Source organism: Strix uralensis, chromosome 7 (assembly GCF_047716275.1).
Source record: "Strix uralensis isolate ZFMK-TIS-50842 chromosome 7, bStrUra1, whole genome shotgun sequence".
Lineage (NCBI taxonomy): Eukaryota > Metazoa > Chordata > Aves > Strigiformes > Strigidae > Strix > Strix uralensis.
This window is the reverse complement of record NC_133978.1, coordinates 36,102,159-36,119,866: the sequence shown is the minus strand read 5'-3', so window position 1 is coordinate 36,119,866 and position 17,708 is coordinate 36,102,159. Positions and strand designations below refer to the sequence as shown.

The 17,708-nt window shown below is 37.1% G+C and overlaps 1 protein-coding gene and 1 non-coding gene across 2 annotated transcripts in view; both read left to right on the top strand.

Annotated features, from left to right (window-relative positions):
- EIF3A (eukaryotic translation initiation factor 3 subunit A) overlaps positions 1-17,708 on the top strand; it is a 33,583-nt gene that overhangs the window by 1,879 nt on the left and 13,996 nt on the right. Inside the window, exons 2-14 of the mRNA XM_074875397.1 lie at positions 1,900-2,090; positions 2,282-2,418; positions 3,457-3,620; positions 4,935-5,134; positions 6,525-6,733; positions 7,743-7,914; positions 8,951-9,055; positions 9,840-9,938; positions 10,641-10,757; positions 11,761-11,946; positions 14,587-14,934; positions 15,473-15,577; positions 17,335-17,448. Of these exons, the coding sequence (XP_074731498.1) occupies positions 1,900-2,090; positions 2,282-2,418; positions 3,457-3,620; positions 4,935-5,134; positions 6,525-6,733; positions 7,743-7,914; positions 8,951-9,055; positions 9,840-9,938; positions 10,641-10,757; positions 11,761-11,946; positions 14,587-14,934; positions 15,473-15,577; positions 17,335-17,448 (2,147 nt within the window). The remainder of the gene's footprint in view (positions 1-1,899; positions 2,091-2,281; positions 2,419-3,456; positions 3,621-4,934; positions 5,135-6,524; positions 6,734-7,742; positions 7,915-8,950; positions 9,056-9,839; positions 9,939-10,640; positions 10,758-11,760; positions 11,947-14,586; positions 14,935-15,472; positions 15,578-17,334; positions 17,449-17,708) is intronic.
- Positions 10,301-10,433, top strand: LOC141946250 (small nucleolar RNA SNORA19). Its single transcript, XR_012629771.1, has one exon. It is a non-coding gene; the product is annotated as a small nucleolar RNA SNORA19 (small nucleolar RNA).

Genomic DNA, 17,708 nt, shown 5'->3' with positions numbered 1-17,708 from the left:
TTTGGGAGTGTTTTATAGTTGCAGATACTGAGTTTGCTCTCTGCTACAGATATTGGATAACATCTTTGTCACCTTCTGTAAGGATGTACATTTTCTGAGATTGAACATATAGATTAATTTGGGATTTTGGGTTAGCACCAGATGAGTTGTCAGTGGGTGTCAGCTAGTCCTTGTCCCCTCAGAGCTTCAGTTGCTGTTTTGGATACCTTTTATCATTTTAAGCGGTATAACAAAAAAAAAAAAAAAGAAAAAAATTTAATTCTGACAGCTGTTCAGGGGCTAAGGCTTTCTATTTTATCTGTTACAAGTCTTTGTTTCCATCATTTGCAGTTTCTACTGCCAGGCATGGTGATGTGTACTGTATTTGACTCTCTTCAGGTTCACTTTATGTGGGCTTTTACTACAGTATCTGTTAAATTAGCCTTAAGTATTTGTTGTACTTGTAAGAACTTGCTTGACCAGAGTTAATTAAAAGTTTCAAGACAATATGAATTAATTTTGTGCTTTGTCCAGTTGGTTATAGATCACTGAGAGTTGTGGTTGGAGTGGCCTGGCATTGTTGCAAGATTAAACTTGCCTTTCAAGTTTATTTTCATAAATAAAAAATTGTAAAGCTGAGCAGTAATTGTCTCAAAAGCAGCACTTGGGATAGAGTAACAGTGCAAATTATGGGATGGAGGATAGCTTTATTGAACTTCACTCAGTGAGTAAAAAAATACTGCTGAATACTGTCACGCTGTAACCCTAATTATCTTTGGATGTAACAGTATGTTTTTTCTAACTTGCTTGCCTTACGCAAGCTCGTTATTTACATAAACTAAGCCCTGAATACATGCTGTTGTGGTCCTTAAACTAAACTTACACTACTGCTTTCAAAATACATCTTTTAGCCATCTTTAACATTGAATCTAAGATTCCAAAACCTAGAACCTCTGATGTCTGAGCACCTTGAGCAGGCCCCTGCTTTAATCCTGCCTTTATTTCTTCAGCTATGTAGTGATTTCCAAATTACTCCATGGGAAGTACTGATGCCACCCCGCAGCCTTTAAGAATATAGACATTTCCTTTTAGCTGTACTCAACTTCTCTGTCTTTTAAACCTGTTTGCTTCTCATTCTCAGTGCTCTTTTGTCTTGCCTTTCTGCAGTTATGAGTACATTTAGAGTAGGGCCTGTCTGTATGCTGGTGGCTGGCTGTGCTGCTTTGGTATTTGCTCGTGGATGGTTTGCTGTATTTTGTACTGAGCAGAACAGTGGTATATGTGGTATATCATAGATGGGAACTGCTGTGTGCTGAGAGATCCTGTTAGTAACAGCAGCTGCTTAGGAAATGAATAAATGGGGCACTGGTTTAAAAAATGTCTGACCCTTCAGTTGGACTGTAGCAGCTTTAGTGTAACTGTGCTATAAACAGAATCTCTAGACTGTTTAGAGTTTTTTAAAAAAAATCCTAACAGCGTTTCTTGGCTCGAGGGCAGAACTTTTTTTAAGTCACATTCGTGGAATGGCTTGCAGCTTGTTGAATGATATTGATAGGCGCTGTACTACAAGCCTCATGGTGTGTATTTGTTGTCCTTCTTGATGAAACTGGCTTTAAAACTGGATGTGTGTGCTTTATTGATATGTAAGAAGTGCCCAGTCATGCCTTGATGAATGGAGAAACAACGCTACTATCCTGAAATGTTCATGTTAATGGAGAGGTCTGCGTTTGTTTGCCAGTTATGTCATTGAAAGACTGCCACTGCAGTTGCATCTGCCAGATTTTTTTATATGGCCAGCTAAATCAAACCATCAATGAACTTTGGTTAGAGTTGATTAAATTCTGAAAGTTTACAGTGTTAAGCATAAAAACATGCATCTTCTGGTTTGCAAGTCTTTTGCTAATTGGATTTTACTTTCAGAATTCCTTGAGGTTGGCAAAAAACAGCCTGCCCTTGATGTTCTCTATGATGTTATGAAAAGTAAAAAACACCGAACATGGCAGAAAATCCACGAGCCGATTATGCTGAAGTACCTGGAACTCTGTGTGGATCTCCGCAAGAGTCACCTGGCCAAAGAAGGACTGTACCAGTACAAGAATATTTGCCAGCAGGTATGGCCTTGGATTTTTTTTTTTTTAATTTGTAGCAAGCGTAGTATGTATCAGCTGATATGATCTTGGGTTGGTCTTGACTTAGAATTAACCTGCCTTTTAGATGTTCCTAGTTTTGTAGCATTTACATTTCAAATATTTGCTGCCTATTGTGGGTGGAAACATTTTCCCATTTTTTACCTTTGATGTAGGTGAACATCAAATCTTTGGAGGATGTTGTTCGAGCCTATTTAAAATTAGCTGAAGAAAAAACAGAAGCGGCTAAGGAAGAATCCCAGCAGATGGTACTGGACATAGAAGACTTAGATAACATTCAAACTCCAGAAAGGTAAGTGGCCTGTTTTTAAAATGTAGCAATTCACACCAAAGTGTCCTTATTTTCATGAAGGATGTTGTCAGTTCAGAGAAGTGAGATGTAAAGATGTTGAAATGAATACTAGTGGGTGTTTTAGAGGTTCTAAAGGTAGGAAAAAAAAATAGGAATGGTATTTTGCATTGAATAAAATCCTAAGTCCAAGTAAAGAAAAGTAAGTAGTAAAGAATAGAAAACATAGGTACAGTGGAAGCAGTTCTGGGAGTTTAGTCACTGTTTTCTAGGGTCCACTGAGATTGCATCTGTAATGGTATTGGAGAGTTTATTACTGAAAGCTGCTCATTATCAGTTGATGTACAAATGCCATTAATTATATTAGACCAATTTAATTCTTGTATGTGATAACCTCCAGCCTTTCTGACCGCATTGTGCACGTGCACACGAAAGGTAACGTTACTTGCCTGGGTAACTGAAGAGATAATAGAAGAAAGGGCACAGAAAATAAATTCAGAGTGTTACAGTTTATTGGATGGATAATGAGAACGTAGAAGGAATGGGAAAAACAATCAGTAAATATATCTGCTTTAGATTGTGTATAGACCTTCACTTAGAGTTGAAAGCATTGCTGGTGACTAAAAAGAAAGTTTCAGCGAGTAGGGAAGTGTCTGAGTAGACAGTGATATTTGAGTCGAATAACAGTGTGCAGCTCCCTGATAGAAGAGGAAAGGTGAAAATCCTGGGATTAGTTTCCTTTGTGAAGGATGCAAAAGCTCGTGATGTCTCTTATCTCTGGAGCTTGTACATGTCAGCCGTGTATGCAGGGAGCAAAGTTTGAAACTTTACAGCAAGAAAAGTTACCTGCATCCTTTAAAGAAAAAGGGAGAAGTCTGAGGGACCAGTTCCAAAATAAGCAACAGACTGTTCAGCAGCAATTAGCTGTTCAGATTCAGGCAGTCTCACCTTAGATCTTGATAAGAAATATTGGTGAGAATTGTGGGGAATAAAACACTTCTTTTTTTTTTTTTTTTTCCCTTACTCTCCTACCCTGACTAGTGTACTTTTGAGTGCTGTAAGTGGAGAAGACACCCAGGATCGTACTGACCGACTGCTTTTGACACCCTGGGTTAAATTTCTGTGGGAGTCATATAGACAATGTTTGGATCTTCTCCGAAATAACTCTCGAGTGGAACGCCTGTACCATGATATTGCACAGCAAGGTATGTCGAAGAGATGGAAACTCAGTGAGTTTAATGACTATAATGAGATCTAGGACTTCTGTGTCACACATCCTGTAAAACTAGAAAATTAAAGGTTATTTCTATTTGGATATTGCTTCAGAGTCGGAAATACATTTATCTCTTAAGCATATGTATGTACACACACCGTTCTTAAAATTACGGAGATTTCTTAAAATTACTGAGGTTTCTGGGTGCCAATCTTTTCTTGTAACAGAACCTGCAAGGAAGAAGTTATTTATTCGTGGACATATTGAGAATATGAGAATTACTGGTGCTGTATCTTTATTTTTTCTGACTTGCTGATCAAAATTAGTTATGTTTATTCAGAATGGCAAATGTGTCTTCCATTAATGTATTCTGTGTCAGCTAACTTCAAAAACTAGTGTACACAAAAGGGTACTGTAAAATTATGATACACTATCAATTTTGACACAGATGTAACTGAGCAAAATATAATGCAGAAGGTCATAGGAAAAAATCTAGTCTAATTCTTTCTGGCATTAGTCTGCAAAAATTGACTTTATAAGAATGAATACTCACATGTTAATCTTTTCTTAAGGGTGAGAGATGAGTGGAAAAATGTTTTCCTTTGTTTGTATAACTTAGGGCTCTGTATTTTTGAAAAAAAGATCTGTTAGATTTTTAACTCTGCATCCAAATTGTGCAAGTACATTAGGAAAGATGACTGTCAGATGAGTTCTAGGTGCTTTAGTGTATTTAAGCCTTTGTGCTACAGTGTTGAGGCTTCCTTTTGTGCCTGTTTCTGGTTGGTAGAGATACTTTAGAATTTTCAGAGTGACAGTGGCAAAACAAAACCAGATTTTTAAGAGGAGCTATGGGATCAAAGACAATTTTTTTTTCCGTGTCCTTTCCAGTCATTTGAAAGCCTCATTTAGCTTTACCATATTTAGATGACTTGAGAATTTTTCCCACATTTTACAAAGCCAAAACCTGAATTCATGCTATTCACAGAATTTTATTTGCACTTAGTTCAAAAGAAAAGCTAGAATCACTGCTTAAATTAGAACATTTTTAAAGAGACTCTAAGGATTCCTTTGCTCCTTAAGCTTAATTATGTAGAAGCATCTTCATTTTTTGAGGTCAAGATGGAAGTGCTCTGCTCTGTCACTTACTCATTATATGTGACAGTTAGATTGCATTTTGTTTGATATGTCTTTGGACTGTAAATGAAGATTCTTTAAACGTACTGATTTACATATTTTAATCCCTTTTAGAACTACCCTGAAGTCACCATTAGTGAACATTCTTAATTTATATTGTTCATTTTTGCAGCTTTTAAATTCTGCCTGCAGTACACGCGTAAAGCTGAGTTCCGTAAACTCTGTGATAACTTGCGAATGCATCTGGGGCAGATCCAGCGTCATCATAACCAAAGCACAGCAATCAACCTCAACAATCCTGACAGTCAGTCGATGCACTTGGAGACCAGGCTCGTGCAACTTGACAGTGCTATTAGCATGGAGCTGTGGCAGGTATGCAGCAGGGCTCTTGTAATCACACTGTAGTCGACAGCTTTTCCAGAATCTGTCCCATGCAGATCATGTTTCATAGTATATACTCCAAGGTAAAGACGGGATAACAGCTAAAAAATAAAGTTTTAATATCTAGCCCGTGGTACTACATGCATATTTAATACTTAGTCTGATGTTCCTGTATAGCATTTCATACTAAGCTTGTGCTGGTAGTAGTAAGTTGTAAAGTAGCTGAAGTCACTTTGAGTTGTTAAAGTGAGAAGTTGATGATGACACCTTCACCTCTGCCATCTTGCATTCTCATGAACTATATCACAGGGAAGTTGCTGATAAATGTTAAAGCCTGCTCTTAGGCTGGGACCCTGGCATTGCAGGTTGAATTATCACAGAATCATAGAATGGTTTGGGTTGAAAGGGACCTTAAAGGTCATCCAGTTCCAACCCCCCTGCCATGGGCAGGGACACCTTCCACTAGCCCAGGCAGCTCAAAGCCCCGTCCAACCTGGCCTTGAACCCTTCCAGGGAGGGGGCAGCCACAGCTTCTCTGGGCAACCTGTGCCAGGGCATCACCACCCTCACAATGAAAAATTTCTTCCTTACATCTAAGCTAAATCTCCCCTCTTTCAGTTTAAAAACATTACCCCTAATCCTATCCCTACGCCACCTGATAAAGAGTCCTTCCCCATTTTTCCTGTAGCCCCTTTAAGAACTGGGAGGCCACTATAAGATCTCCCTGGAGCCTTCTCTTCTCCAGGCTGAACACCCCCAGCTCTCGTGTCTAGCCAGTGAGGACATCAAAGCAAACTTTTAAAAGAGGTGCTTTGCTTTGCCAACCTTTCTAATGTCAAATTCCTTAAAAAGTCAAGGTTGTAATTTTTTGATTTTGTGAATTTTGGGAATGTTCTTTGTTGTGTTGTTTCCATTTTAGATATGTAAGTAGTTACATGTAAAGCATTTCCAAGATTATGTGTATTTTTAGGAAAACTATACCCATTTTGATTACAAAAAATATTTCTATGAAAAATGGTAAAACCAGTAAATAGTAGAATGGGTATAATAGTACAATAGTAGAAGTTGTTATTCTGGTTTGGGTTTTTTTTCTCCCCTTGGTTTGTAGCTTGAAAATTTGAAAGAAATGAGTTTTCAAAAAATTACGCAAACTATTTGCTAACTACCAAATTCTAAGCAGATAGTTAATGGATTTGCAGTATGTCCAAATCATTTCTGTATTAGAAAAGAAGTATTTAATTTCATGTAGCTGGCAAAACTGAAGATCACAGCTTTTGTTAAATATATTATAGCCTTACAACCTTTAGTGAATGTATATTTTTTTGGGTGTTGCAAAAACTTTCCTAAAACTAGAGTATTTGGGTTTTTTGGGTTTTTTTAGGAAGCTTTCAAAGCAGTGGAAGATATTCATGGACTATTTGCATTGTCTAAGAAACCACCCAAACCACAACTGATGGCAAATTACTATCACAAAGTTTCAACTGTCTTCTGGAAATCAGGAAATGCTCTTTTTCATGCATCCACACTTCACCGGCTTTATCACTTATCAAGAGAAATGCGAAAGAATCTCACACAAGAGGAGATGCAGAGGTGGGGAAAGATATTTAATATGATCTTAGATTTTATTTTTAAACCCATAGGTTTAAAAATTGTACCCCAAAAGAAGCAGATGACGTGTATGGCTATGAGCAGCTCTGCTTAAAGTGGCCAGTACTAATTGCCTCAAAAGAAACTTAAAGCAAGAAGGGTGTTTGACAAAGCTACTGTGTAAATAATGTAAACATCAGGATCGCCTTAGTTAGGCTTCCTTCTCTGTTACTGGCTGGGAAGCTAAGCAAGTTAATAAGTATCTGTGTTTTGGTTCCTTTTTCTCTTCTGAATGGTGGTATTTACTTCACAAGATTTCACTATAACTAGTGTAAACTTTTCCTTAATATATAAAAGTCTGTATAGCCAAATGGCCTTTAATTTTGTGGTAACAGGTATGATACTGGCAAGGCTTTTGAGGCATGCAGAATCATTGACTGCATTAGCCTCTGAAGTTCATGTACAGGCCTTTATAAAATCAGAATCTGGGGGGGAATAAATAGGGAAATTCTTATGTTCCTGTTCATCTGGGTACTAAGGTCAAAATTTAAATATTTAATGTAATTTTTATTGTTACATCAAAAGGTACATCTGACTTGCACAGTAGCTTTTAAAAATCAGTGCAATCAAAATTACTGGTATGGATTTGCAGTTAAAATAAGTTTTTAAAGGTGCTGCTTTCTGCTGTTTTCGTTGTTTTATAGTATTTTGATGTTTACAGAGGTGGCTTAAATTTCTTTATCATTTCTATGTATATATACATATGTGTATATACACACATTGTAAGTAATGAAAAGATGTTATCAAAATATTTTCCTTGCTTACCAAGAACACTACATTCTGTACTTCTGTTGCACGGTTTGTCATGTTTTCTGTTATTGCTGGTATTTTTACAGTTTTGCATCATGAATGCTACTCATTCCTACTCTTGAACTGGCACATATATGAAATGAAAAGAAATTAATTAGTGTTCTCTTGCAGTTCATCTTTTGCGGTTGTACTTTGTCAACAGGATGTCTACTCGTGTCCTTTTGGCCACTCTGTCAATTCCTATAACTCCTGAGAGAACTGATATTGCTCGCCTTCTGGATATGGATGGTATCATTGTTGAGAAACAGCGACGTCTGGCAACCCTGTTGGGTCTTCAGGCCCCACCCACACGTGGCAGTCTCATTAATGATATGGTAGGTAGTGGTGGTCAGGTGAGCAGCTTTTAAATATTGAGTCGTCTTTTTGGACTGTTTTCCTTCTAGAGCACTGTGTTTAGTTATGGGACAGCAGTTCAGAAGTTAAAAAACAGCTCTATGGTTAATTATATGACTTACGGTATAGCGTTAAAATTTCACGTTGACAAGAAGGACTGTTTGGAAATGGCAGCAATAATGAGAGGCCTAAATGCTTGTGTGCACTAAAGAGTCAGATTCAATATTGTCCCTTATGTCACCCAAGCAACAAATGTCAATTTGAAACTCTGAGGGGTCTGAAAAGGTTTGTAACCTAGAATGTTTTTTTTTCCTACTCTAAGGTGTGTAATTAACTGAACCTAGTGTTTATTTTTCTGTTTTAAATGTATTTTGAGTAAGCACAGATCAGATACCAAATAGTGGACCGTAAGGATCTGAGTGACTATGAAAACTTCCTTGTGTTTAATTTGAAGGGAGGTTGGATTTATCTGTCTTCAGATCTTCCCAGATACTCATAAACAAATCAGGCATTCAATCATAGTTAGGTATTTTCAGAGGATGCTTGAATTTCTTGCAGTCATTTGCATGCATGCCTAAAACTTACATTCAAGGTTCATTTTATAATTCACGTTAATTCTTCTGGTACCTCTCCAGTTTGCCTTAAAACCACAATTTAAAGCTTCGGAAGTTTACTCATGAACAGAGATGTGTGGTTTTTTTAGAAGTGGGCCTACATCTGTGTAATAAGACTTGTGTCTTAGAAATGGCTAATAAGTTGAGGGTGTTACTCTGGTCTAAATACTTATTTTGATATGTTTTTTGTCTACTTTCCATTTTTAAATACAGTTAAGTGGCGTAGCATAGCGTTATTTTCACTGCCATTAATAAGAATGCTGTAATAAAAAATAAGTAGTCTCCTGTATTAAAAGGTACATGTGGTGCCTATTTTACTTCATGAATATAAAATTCTTAAAGCACAACTATTTCTTGATACTGTATTTATTTTGAGATCTTTGGATTTTTTTGTTGGCTGTAGGTAAGGTTCAACGTAGTGCAATATGTTGTTCCAGAAGTGAAAGAACTTTACAATTGGCTTGAAGTAGACTTTCACCCGCTCAAGTTATGTAGCCGTGTCAGCAAGGTAAGTTTTGTAGTGCTGTGTATTTAGTAATTGGTCTTGACTAATAGTCTGTTATTTGAGTATTGGTTTGTGGTAAATACCAGATAGCTGCTTCTATTGCCAGAATTTTCAATGGTAGGCTTTATTTGGTCAAATTCCATTACCATGGCGTGTAGGTAACAAAATACACCAGATTATTGAAATAGAATGAAAATTCATTCAGGTCTCGAGGGTGCTGTTCATAGGGCCCTGCTAAAGGTGCAGAGTTTTGGGAACGTATCAGAAGGTTGTCTTGGTGGAGTTGATACTCAGTTAAATTTTGTTTAAATAGGCAGAAATGAGAAAACTGTGTACGCACGTGTACATATGCGTGCAAATGGCTTGTGTGGGAAGTGGAAAAATACACCAATGACTGTTTTTACTATTAAAATGTAGAGTATTGGGAGGTAAAACAATGTGAGAATGTTGATTAGGTTAATGTAAATTCTGCAATTGATGAAGCACATCATGTTCTTTTTCTTTGATAGTGGGAACAAAGATATTTGAGGTGCTAAAAAGAACTCGAAGGTAAATTAGCAGTGTGGTAAATGTTGCCAGTACTGTCAGTCACCTTCATACAAAAAATGCTAGCTATCCATTAAAAGTATCAAAAGATACACTTCAGTAAAACAGTGTAGTATCTGGACAGAAGTGCTGTTGTTTCATGAGCTGTAGAATAGAAGTATTTAAGAACCATGCTTCGTACTTTAATGTTGAAGTTTTTAAGGGTTGGTGCAGATAGAGTAACTTTTCAGAATTTTGATAGGTTCTGAACTGGGTGAAGGACCAAGCTGAAAAGGAACCTGAACTGCAGCTGTATGTTCCTCACCTGCAAAACAATACCATTCTTCGCCTTCTGCAGCAGGTATGAATAAAGAAAATGTATGTTCATAAGTATACATAAGTTAGAAAATGCTTTAGAAGAATGTTAAGTTGGAAACTTCCATGTTGAAGTAATTTTCTTCTATTGAATAGAATACCATTGTCATTTTGAAATACTTTTTTCCCAGTATACAACCTGTTTCTTCAGGTTTGTACGTCATTTAGGTACAGCATAGAGTAGTTAATAGTGGCTGCATACAGTGGCATAGTCTCTTGCCTAGATTTTCTTCATTACAGATCTGTGATGTCTTATTTAAGGTAATTCATTTTCTTAAAAGTTTTTGTGGAGTAAGGTTTGAGTTGGGTGGTTTGATTTTGTTTTGTTGTCTTTAGGTGTTTTATAAAGTGCACATTTCATTGACCTGCTTTCGTTACAAGTGACGAGCAGTGTTATTTCTGATGTGCTAAAGAAATAGTTGAAGGCTAATTAGCAGCATAGCTGTCTGTAGTTACTGCTGCCAGTCTCCTTCATACAAAGAAGCCATTCAGGAACAGCATTTAATCATAGGTTAAGTTTGAATATAGTACAGAAATAAAATCCTGAAAGAGTCTTTGTAATTCTATTAATATGTATATGTTCATTTGTTGACAATTGAGTAAGTTAGCTTTATAGCCTGTACAACAACTTTTATTGCTGATCTCTTTTTAATGAGGAAAAATACCTGATGTTTCTGTTCACATACAGGTGGCCCAGATTTATCAAAGCATTGAATTTTCTCGTCTGGCCACCCTGGTTCCTTTTGTTGATGCTTTCCAGCTGGAACGTAGTATCGTTGATGCAGCCAGACATTGTGACTTACAAGTAAGCGCTGTAAAAAGACTTCTGTGAGATGGTGTATGAATTCCCGGGTATTACATTGGATGAAAAACTAACTGATTGACATTGAACCCAAGGAAGACAATTGATTCTGATAGATGGAGATAAACTAGAGTAAAAGATGCATGTGACAATAAATTAAGAACTGACAATTATTTGCATTCCGGTGTGTATTTTTGATTTAGGTCAGCAATCATTAATGTAAGTCCAGTAGAAGTAAAAGTTGAAATAAAAGTTGCTGAAACTTGCCCTGTGAGCCCCAGTCATTTAGTCCAGCATATCCTGAAGCAAATCTAACAAACCGGGATGTGAATTTCTGACTCTGCTGAATTAGTTGTGCAAGACCAAAGAGCTAGCAGTTGCTGACGTTGGTTTTTGTCTAACCAAGTGACTGAAGTAAACACCAGTGTCTGAAATGTGCCCCGATGTCTGAGACCTTTCAGCTGCTGTTGAAGATCACGTTGTTGGTAAAGTTGTCTTTATTGAAAGAACAACAGCCTGTAATGAAATGTTTAAGCTGGTGATGAGATACAAGTAGTTTTCATTGAGGTTGCTTTAGTAATTATCCATTTAGGTTTTTAGATAAAGCTGAGTTAATTCATTTAGGTTAACACACAGCTTCAGCTTATATTTTAGATGTTGAAATTGTCTGCATTAAAGTCAGGATTCTTGTTTTGCATATTGCTAATGTGGAGAAAGAGGCAACAATCATTTGTCTTGCAGTGCTTATTTCATAGAACCATTGAAAGTTCAGCTTCTTCTAATGAACTTTTTTTTTTGTATAAACAATGGAAATCAAACTTTTATTCACAGTGCTGTTTTTCTTCTACTAATTTGGCATTTCTCATAGTCTGGTGTAGCTAAAACTTTTTTAAAGTAATTCCTGCTTAGGGCTTCTGTTGAGTCACATTGGTCATAGGCAGAGCAACAGAGAAACTGTTTAATAAATAATAGAATCCTTTTTCTTCCTATTTGTTTTTTTGCAAAGGTTCGCCTTGATCATACTACCCGGACACTGAGTTTTGGCTCAGATTTGAATTACAGTACTCGAGAAGATGCTCCACTAGGCCCTCAGCTACAGAGCATGCCTTCTGAGCAAATTAGAAATCAATTGACTGCTATGTCCTCAGCTCTGGCTAAGGCTCTTGCAGTCATTAAGCCTCCTCACTTACTGGTAAGCCATTTTGAGTCTTCTGAAGATGTTGACAAATTCTGACATTTCCCCTGTGTGCGTTGTGTGACGTTTATCTGTTGCCCTTATGCAGCCTTTTATTTTTTTTTCCTTTTGTTATTTTTTTGCTTGTCTGATCCACTGCTCCCGCCAGTAGTCTGTTCTCAGTGCAGTGGTAATCGATATTGTTACTGCTGTCCCCTCCTTTCAGAACAAATAATTGATCCTTGAGGTATTAATATATACAAATGTAGTGTAGCATTAATGTATTTATTAATGACAAAGTATTTTGCATCTGTTACATACTCATCTGTTCTAGTGGGTGTAAATTTTCTGGTTTAACAAGACAAGCTTGTTTTGTAGTTGTGAGATGACACTTGAAGGAGTTACTTGGTTTACCTTTCCTTGACATAGGAAAGGCAGTCAGCTATCTAATGATTAATTTAACGTGACATTGCAAGGATTTGAGCAGGTAGTGATTGGTGCTTTTGTACACTGGTTTATTTTCAGAAGTGTGTTGCTCTGTTTTTCAGAGCATTGTGGTAACAATCTTTGATCTAATTTGACAGTAATAACGGGCTTCATTTATATACTTGTGGATTAAGTAGAAACGTAAGCTAATAGCTTTGGTGTAAAGTGTCAAGTTTAGATTTTAATGTGTTTTCTCAGATTAGATGTACCTTTTCATTTCATTTTTTTTTAGCCTGGTGGTAGTCAGCTATTTGTGCTTGTGAAGAAGAGTTAAGTCATTCTTAAATGCACCCAACTAGTTAGTGTTTGGTCATAACTAAAATCATGTTAAAATGTACACAACGGGCCCGAGTAAATTGCCAGTGTTGCATATATCAGGTTTAGGATATACTGAATAATAACTTACCCGTAGGTGGGCCTACAGAGCTAGGATTTGTTTAAAATTTTGCCAGCATTTTTGAAAATCCAAGAGCCTGCTTTCTTTATTCTTCCTGGAGAAACTGCTGTTGTGAAGAACCTGGAATGTAACTTCATAGTGGAATCTAAAAACACAAACAAAAGATCCCACAACTCAAGAACTGACCTGTCTGTTACTCCCTGTCCTCCTCAACTGGGGCTGTTGGCTTCAGGGTCGACTCACCAATGAGCTCACATTTCAGGTTCTCCAGAGCCCCCTAGGAGCAAGGTGTAAATCAGTCTCGGATTTCCAGCATGCTTTGGTTGTGGCAAGTTAAACCTTCACTTCTCTTAAAAGAGCAGTGGTAATTTTTTCTTTTGTTCTAAGTTCATGAAAGATTTCATAGCAAACAAATATTTTTTTCATATGGAAAAAAGGCTGATAGCAAGATGTCAATGTTAGATTCTTTACATGGGTTGAAATACTAAGTAACGTTCTTAAAATACAAACACGCAAAGTAGGACTGTATCATGACAAAGTTTTCCCCTAAAAAGATTTTATTAGTGATTGGTATTAGACGTATTGTTGGTTTGAAAGAAAAAAACATGCTTTTTCTGTACATTCATAGATAGAAATGACAAATAGGCTTGACATGTTAGTACAATTAGCTGAATAAGACAGAAATGCTAGTAATTAGACTTGTAAAATTGGAGTACAGTATCAAGGTTAATACCAATCTGTCTGGTTAGAGAAGCTACAGAGCAAGTTGATACCCTTTTTTCCTTTGCTATTCGGATCAAAACTTTTCACTTTTTTTCAGGTGCTTAAAAACTTAATTTCTTTCAAATTTGTTATAATTTGCAAAATTGTTAAATTCATCTAAAGCTTTTCATTTTTGTGTTTCTGGCACCTCCATTTATCTTTAAATGCTTGCAGGTCTGCAACAAAGTATGGGTGTTCCAGTGTTTTTGTTGAATGCCCTAGAAGTGACAGATGACTAAAAATACCTCTGAGCTAGCTCACATTTCAAGAGCAGCATGACAGAGGGAGTGTAGTGAGCTGGTAGGCGTGCAGGGTTTTGCTGCTTGCTGTGGTGATTAAAATGGGCTGGCACAGTTACACCTCTTCATGTGCGCAGCATGAATCTCTACAAGGAACTGTATAGGTACTCTGGAGGAGAATGGCAGTGCAGTGAGAATTAAAGAACAGTCCATATTCTAGTGTCTAGAAGTCTAGTGCTTCTTATAATTTAATTAAAACGGTCTTATAGGCAATATTTATACCTAAATTGTTGATGCATCAGTTTTTTATTATTGCACAGATAGTGCTTTGTGTCAATTAGGATATTTTTCTCTTGTGTGTTTGGAAAAAAACCCACAACTTTAAAAACAAGGGGGCTTTGGTGACATGTGGTGCTCTACTTGCTAATACATGCAGAGACAAGCAAGGTTGACACCCCCCTTTCAGTTAGAACCTTAAATATCAGTAACATATGGGTGTGCAATATTTTTGGACAGGAAAAAGTGTGAAACTAAGATGTGTTGCAGAATATTGTCTTACAGACAACTTTTTCCATGTGCATGTGGTTCTAGTCAGTTGACAGTACCTTGTATGCCACTTGGATTCGATTTGCCATTACAGTGTATTTCCATGCAGTTGGCAGGTTTGGAGAATAAAGCTAACCTTGAGTTTTCTTTGAGAAGCATTTGCTATGCTTTCTGCCTTTTTAAAGAGGTGCTATATACATCATTGTCTTATTCTTAATTTAAATTCAGCAAGAGAAGGAAGAACAACATCAGCTGGCAGTCACCGCCTTCTTAAAAAATTCAAGGAAGGAGCATCAGCGTATCCTTGCACGTCGTCAGACTATAGAGGAAAGAAAAGAGCGCCTTGAAAGTTTAAACATTCAGCGTGAAAAAGAAGAACTGGAACAACGTGAAGCAGAATTACAAAAAGTCCGGAAAGCTGAAGAAGAGAGACTGCGCCAGGAGGCAAAGGAAAGAGAGAAGGAACGTATCCTGCAAGAGCATGAACAAATCAAAAAGAAGACTGTTCGTGAGCGCTTGGAGCAGATTAAGAAGACTGAACTAGGAGCCAAAGCATTTAAAGATATTGATATTGAGGTAGACAACTTATTATTGAAGCTTTGAGTTGTATTTTTATGCTTCTGCTGTTACGTTGTTAGGCTGCCTGAATTTCATGTTCTTTACTAGTTTTATACTGTAGCTGGTCTTATAAACAGTTTCTCTTAAAAATGAGACAGTTTGACACTTAAATTTTAATTTGCTCAACAGAGTAAGTAAACCTTAATTCTGAGTTGGGATAGGACCTTTTTTTACCCGGAGGAATTAAGTCCAGCTATTTGGTTCCCCCCTCCCCTTGTTGCTTGAACAGTATCTGAAATAGAAAATAGACCTTCAGATCCAATTCTGTAGTACCTGGACTGTGTCTCAATTGAAAATCAAGATACAAATGCCTTGGAGAGTTTTTTAAAAATAAAATACAAGTTACCCAGAAGAGAGGAAAAGAAACTGAGAATGTTTCTGAAGAAAATCAGTTTAAAAGTTAAGGGGAAGGTTGCAGAGAAGCTTAAATAAATAAACAAACCACATTTGTAACAGAAAAAATGTTTATTTTCTATTTATAACTGCTTGGTTGTAGGATCTTGAAGAATTGGATCCTGACTTCATTATGGCTAAACAAGTTGAACAGCTTGAAAAAGAAAAGAAGGAACTTCAGGAACGTTTGAAGAATCAGGAGAAAAAGGTACAAAGTAGGAAGGGTACAAAACAATGTCTATACAATGCTTTAGTTAGTGATTGTGAACTCCTGTATTGATACATAAAAATATACGCACATATATAACATTGGTGTTGAAAATGTTATTGTATGAAACTAAAAAAAGGTAAATGGGTTAAAAACCCATTTAAAAACATTTAAAAACTGATTTTCTAGTATCGGTGCACAAATCTGCTATACTTAATGGAGTTGATTTGAAAATGGACCCTTAAGCTGTGTGTGAACTGAGTCTTGGCTGCGAAGACTTGTAATTCAAAAATGTTCAGACCTGCTTACAGAAGGTGAGGCCATTACAGAGAAGCTAAATTTAATTAGTTTTAGTAGTCCTCACTGAAACAGAAGAAATTCCACTACTAGAGCCCTTCTAGATGGCAGAATAGGGTCTGCCTGAAACTTGCGTGACTATAAAAGTGTGAGGAACATGTTGTTGTAGTAAACAAAAATATATAACCTGGTCAAGGTGAACCTCACCCAGGACTTCGGACAGTATTCAAGAATGAAGCAGAGGTTATATGATACAGTTGATAGTTCACTCGCAACTTTCTAGTATCAAGGCAGTTTTAATTTACTTAAAAAGGTTCCAGTGAGGATCTTTTATGCTGCAGGCTTGTAAACCTCATGCTCATACTGGGCAAAGTAGCAGAAAATTAAACAGTAGAATTAGTAGTCACCTGGGTAAATATGATCTACCTGGAATGGACAGCACAACTTCTATAGAAGAATTATAAGCCAGGGCTTCCTTTTGGAGTTCTCTGAAGCTGTCAGAACAAACATAGGAGTGAGGATGGTCTGGTTGGTGTAACTAAGTTGGATTTTCCAAAAAGCTTTTTAAAAAGAAATCTTAGCAGCTGTGGGGTAAAAAGAGGAGTCTTCAAATGAAGTTCAGTTTACATAGATATTTTGTGAAGGGAAAGTGGGGAGAAAAAATTCCCCAATCTTTAGATTTACTTATTAAATGATGAGCTCTAAACTTAACATTCTTAGCAGTGAGAACTTGGTGGTTCTGCATCTTGAGCACTGTGTGCGGTTCTGGTCTCTCTCAAAAAGGACATGGTTGAACTGTAAGTTTGAGAGGAGGCCAACAAGAATTATCAATGCTGTGGGTTGGCTTCTGTGTAAGAAATGTCTATATAAATTAGTACCCCGATGTCTGAAAGACTCGTGGAGGAAGGATGTGGTAGCAGTCTAGGAGTGTACCTGCTGTAACAGCTGATGGTGGGGGAACAGTTGTTCTTGGACTGACTGCAAGGGATAGTGAACTAGGAAGCATCAAATGAAGCTGGTAGGAGCCATGATCAGAACTGTTTGTAGGTAGAAGGTGGGTCCTCATGCTGTGAGCCATAGACACGCAGGAGTTCTTCCCAAAGTACGTTGTTGTATAGGAAGAGCGTCTTTGAGTTCAGAAGGACAAGAGGAGAAATCCACCTCTAAATGCCTGCTAAATACAAAAAAAACTTCAACACAGGAAGTGCCAGGAGCTGAAAATTGATGATGCTGAGAGAGCATTGTATATATGCCTGCCTCTGTTCTTGTGTCCTTGCCTAGGAGTGCACTTAGTTACCAGTGGTAGAGGCAGGTTCTTGCTTATCTGGACCTTTGATGTGGTCCAGTGTGGTTGGAGAAGTCTCCAGATATCGGGGTTTTCTTTGGGGATCCTGAAGATTGAGTCTTTCAGGTTTGGTATTTGCATTATGACATGCTAAAGGTATGTTATCTTTATTTAGATTGACTATTTTGAAAGAGCGAAGCGATTAGAAGAAATTCCTTTAATAAAGACTGCATATGAGGAGCAAAGAGTGCATGACATGGAGCTGTGGGAGCAACAGGAAGAAGAAAGGGTAAGAATTTTTTGTTCAGATGATAAAATCCATTAGCAATGAATGAAAAATAGTGTGTTTTGAACTTTTTTCCCCCAGCTCAATCCAAGGGAAGAAGGGAAAAAGTTGATACAAAGAATGAAGTGTTAGCTTCGCAATTTCATTGTGCTAGTGGACAGCAGTATCTTCTGTCTTGGATCTGAAAGAGAAAAAGAGAATTTCTAGTGGCTGAGGTAGATTGAATGCAAATATATAGTAAGATTTTGCTTTGTAATACTTTG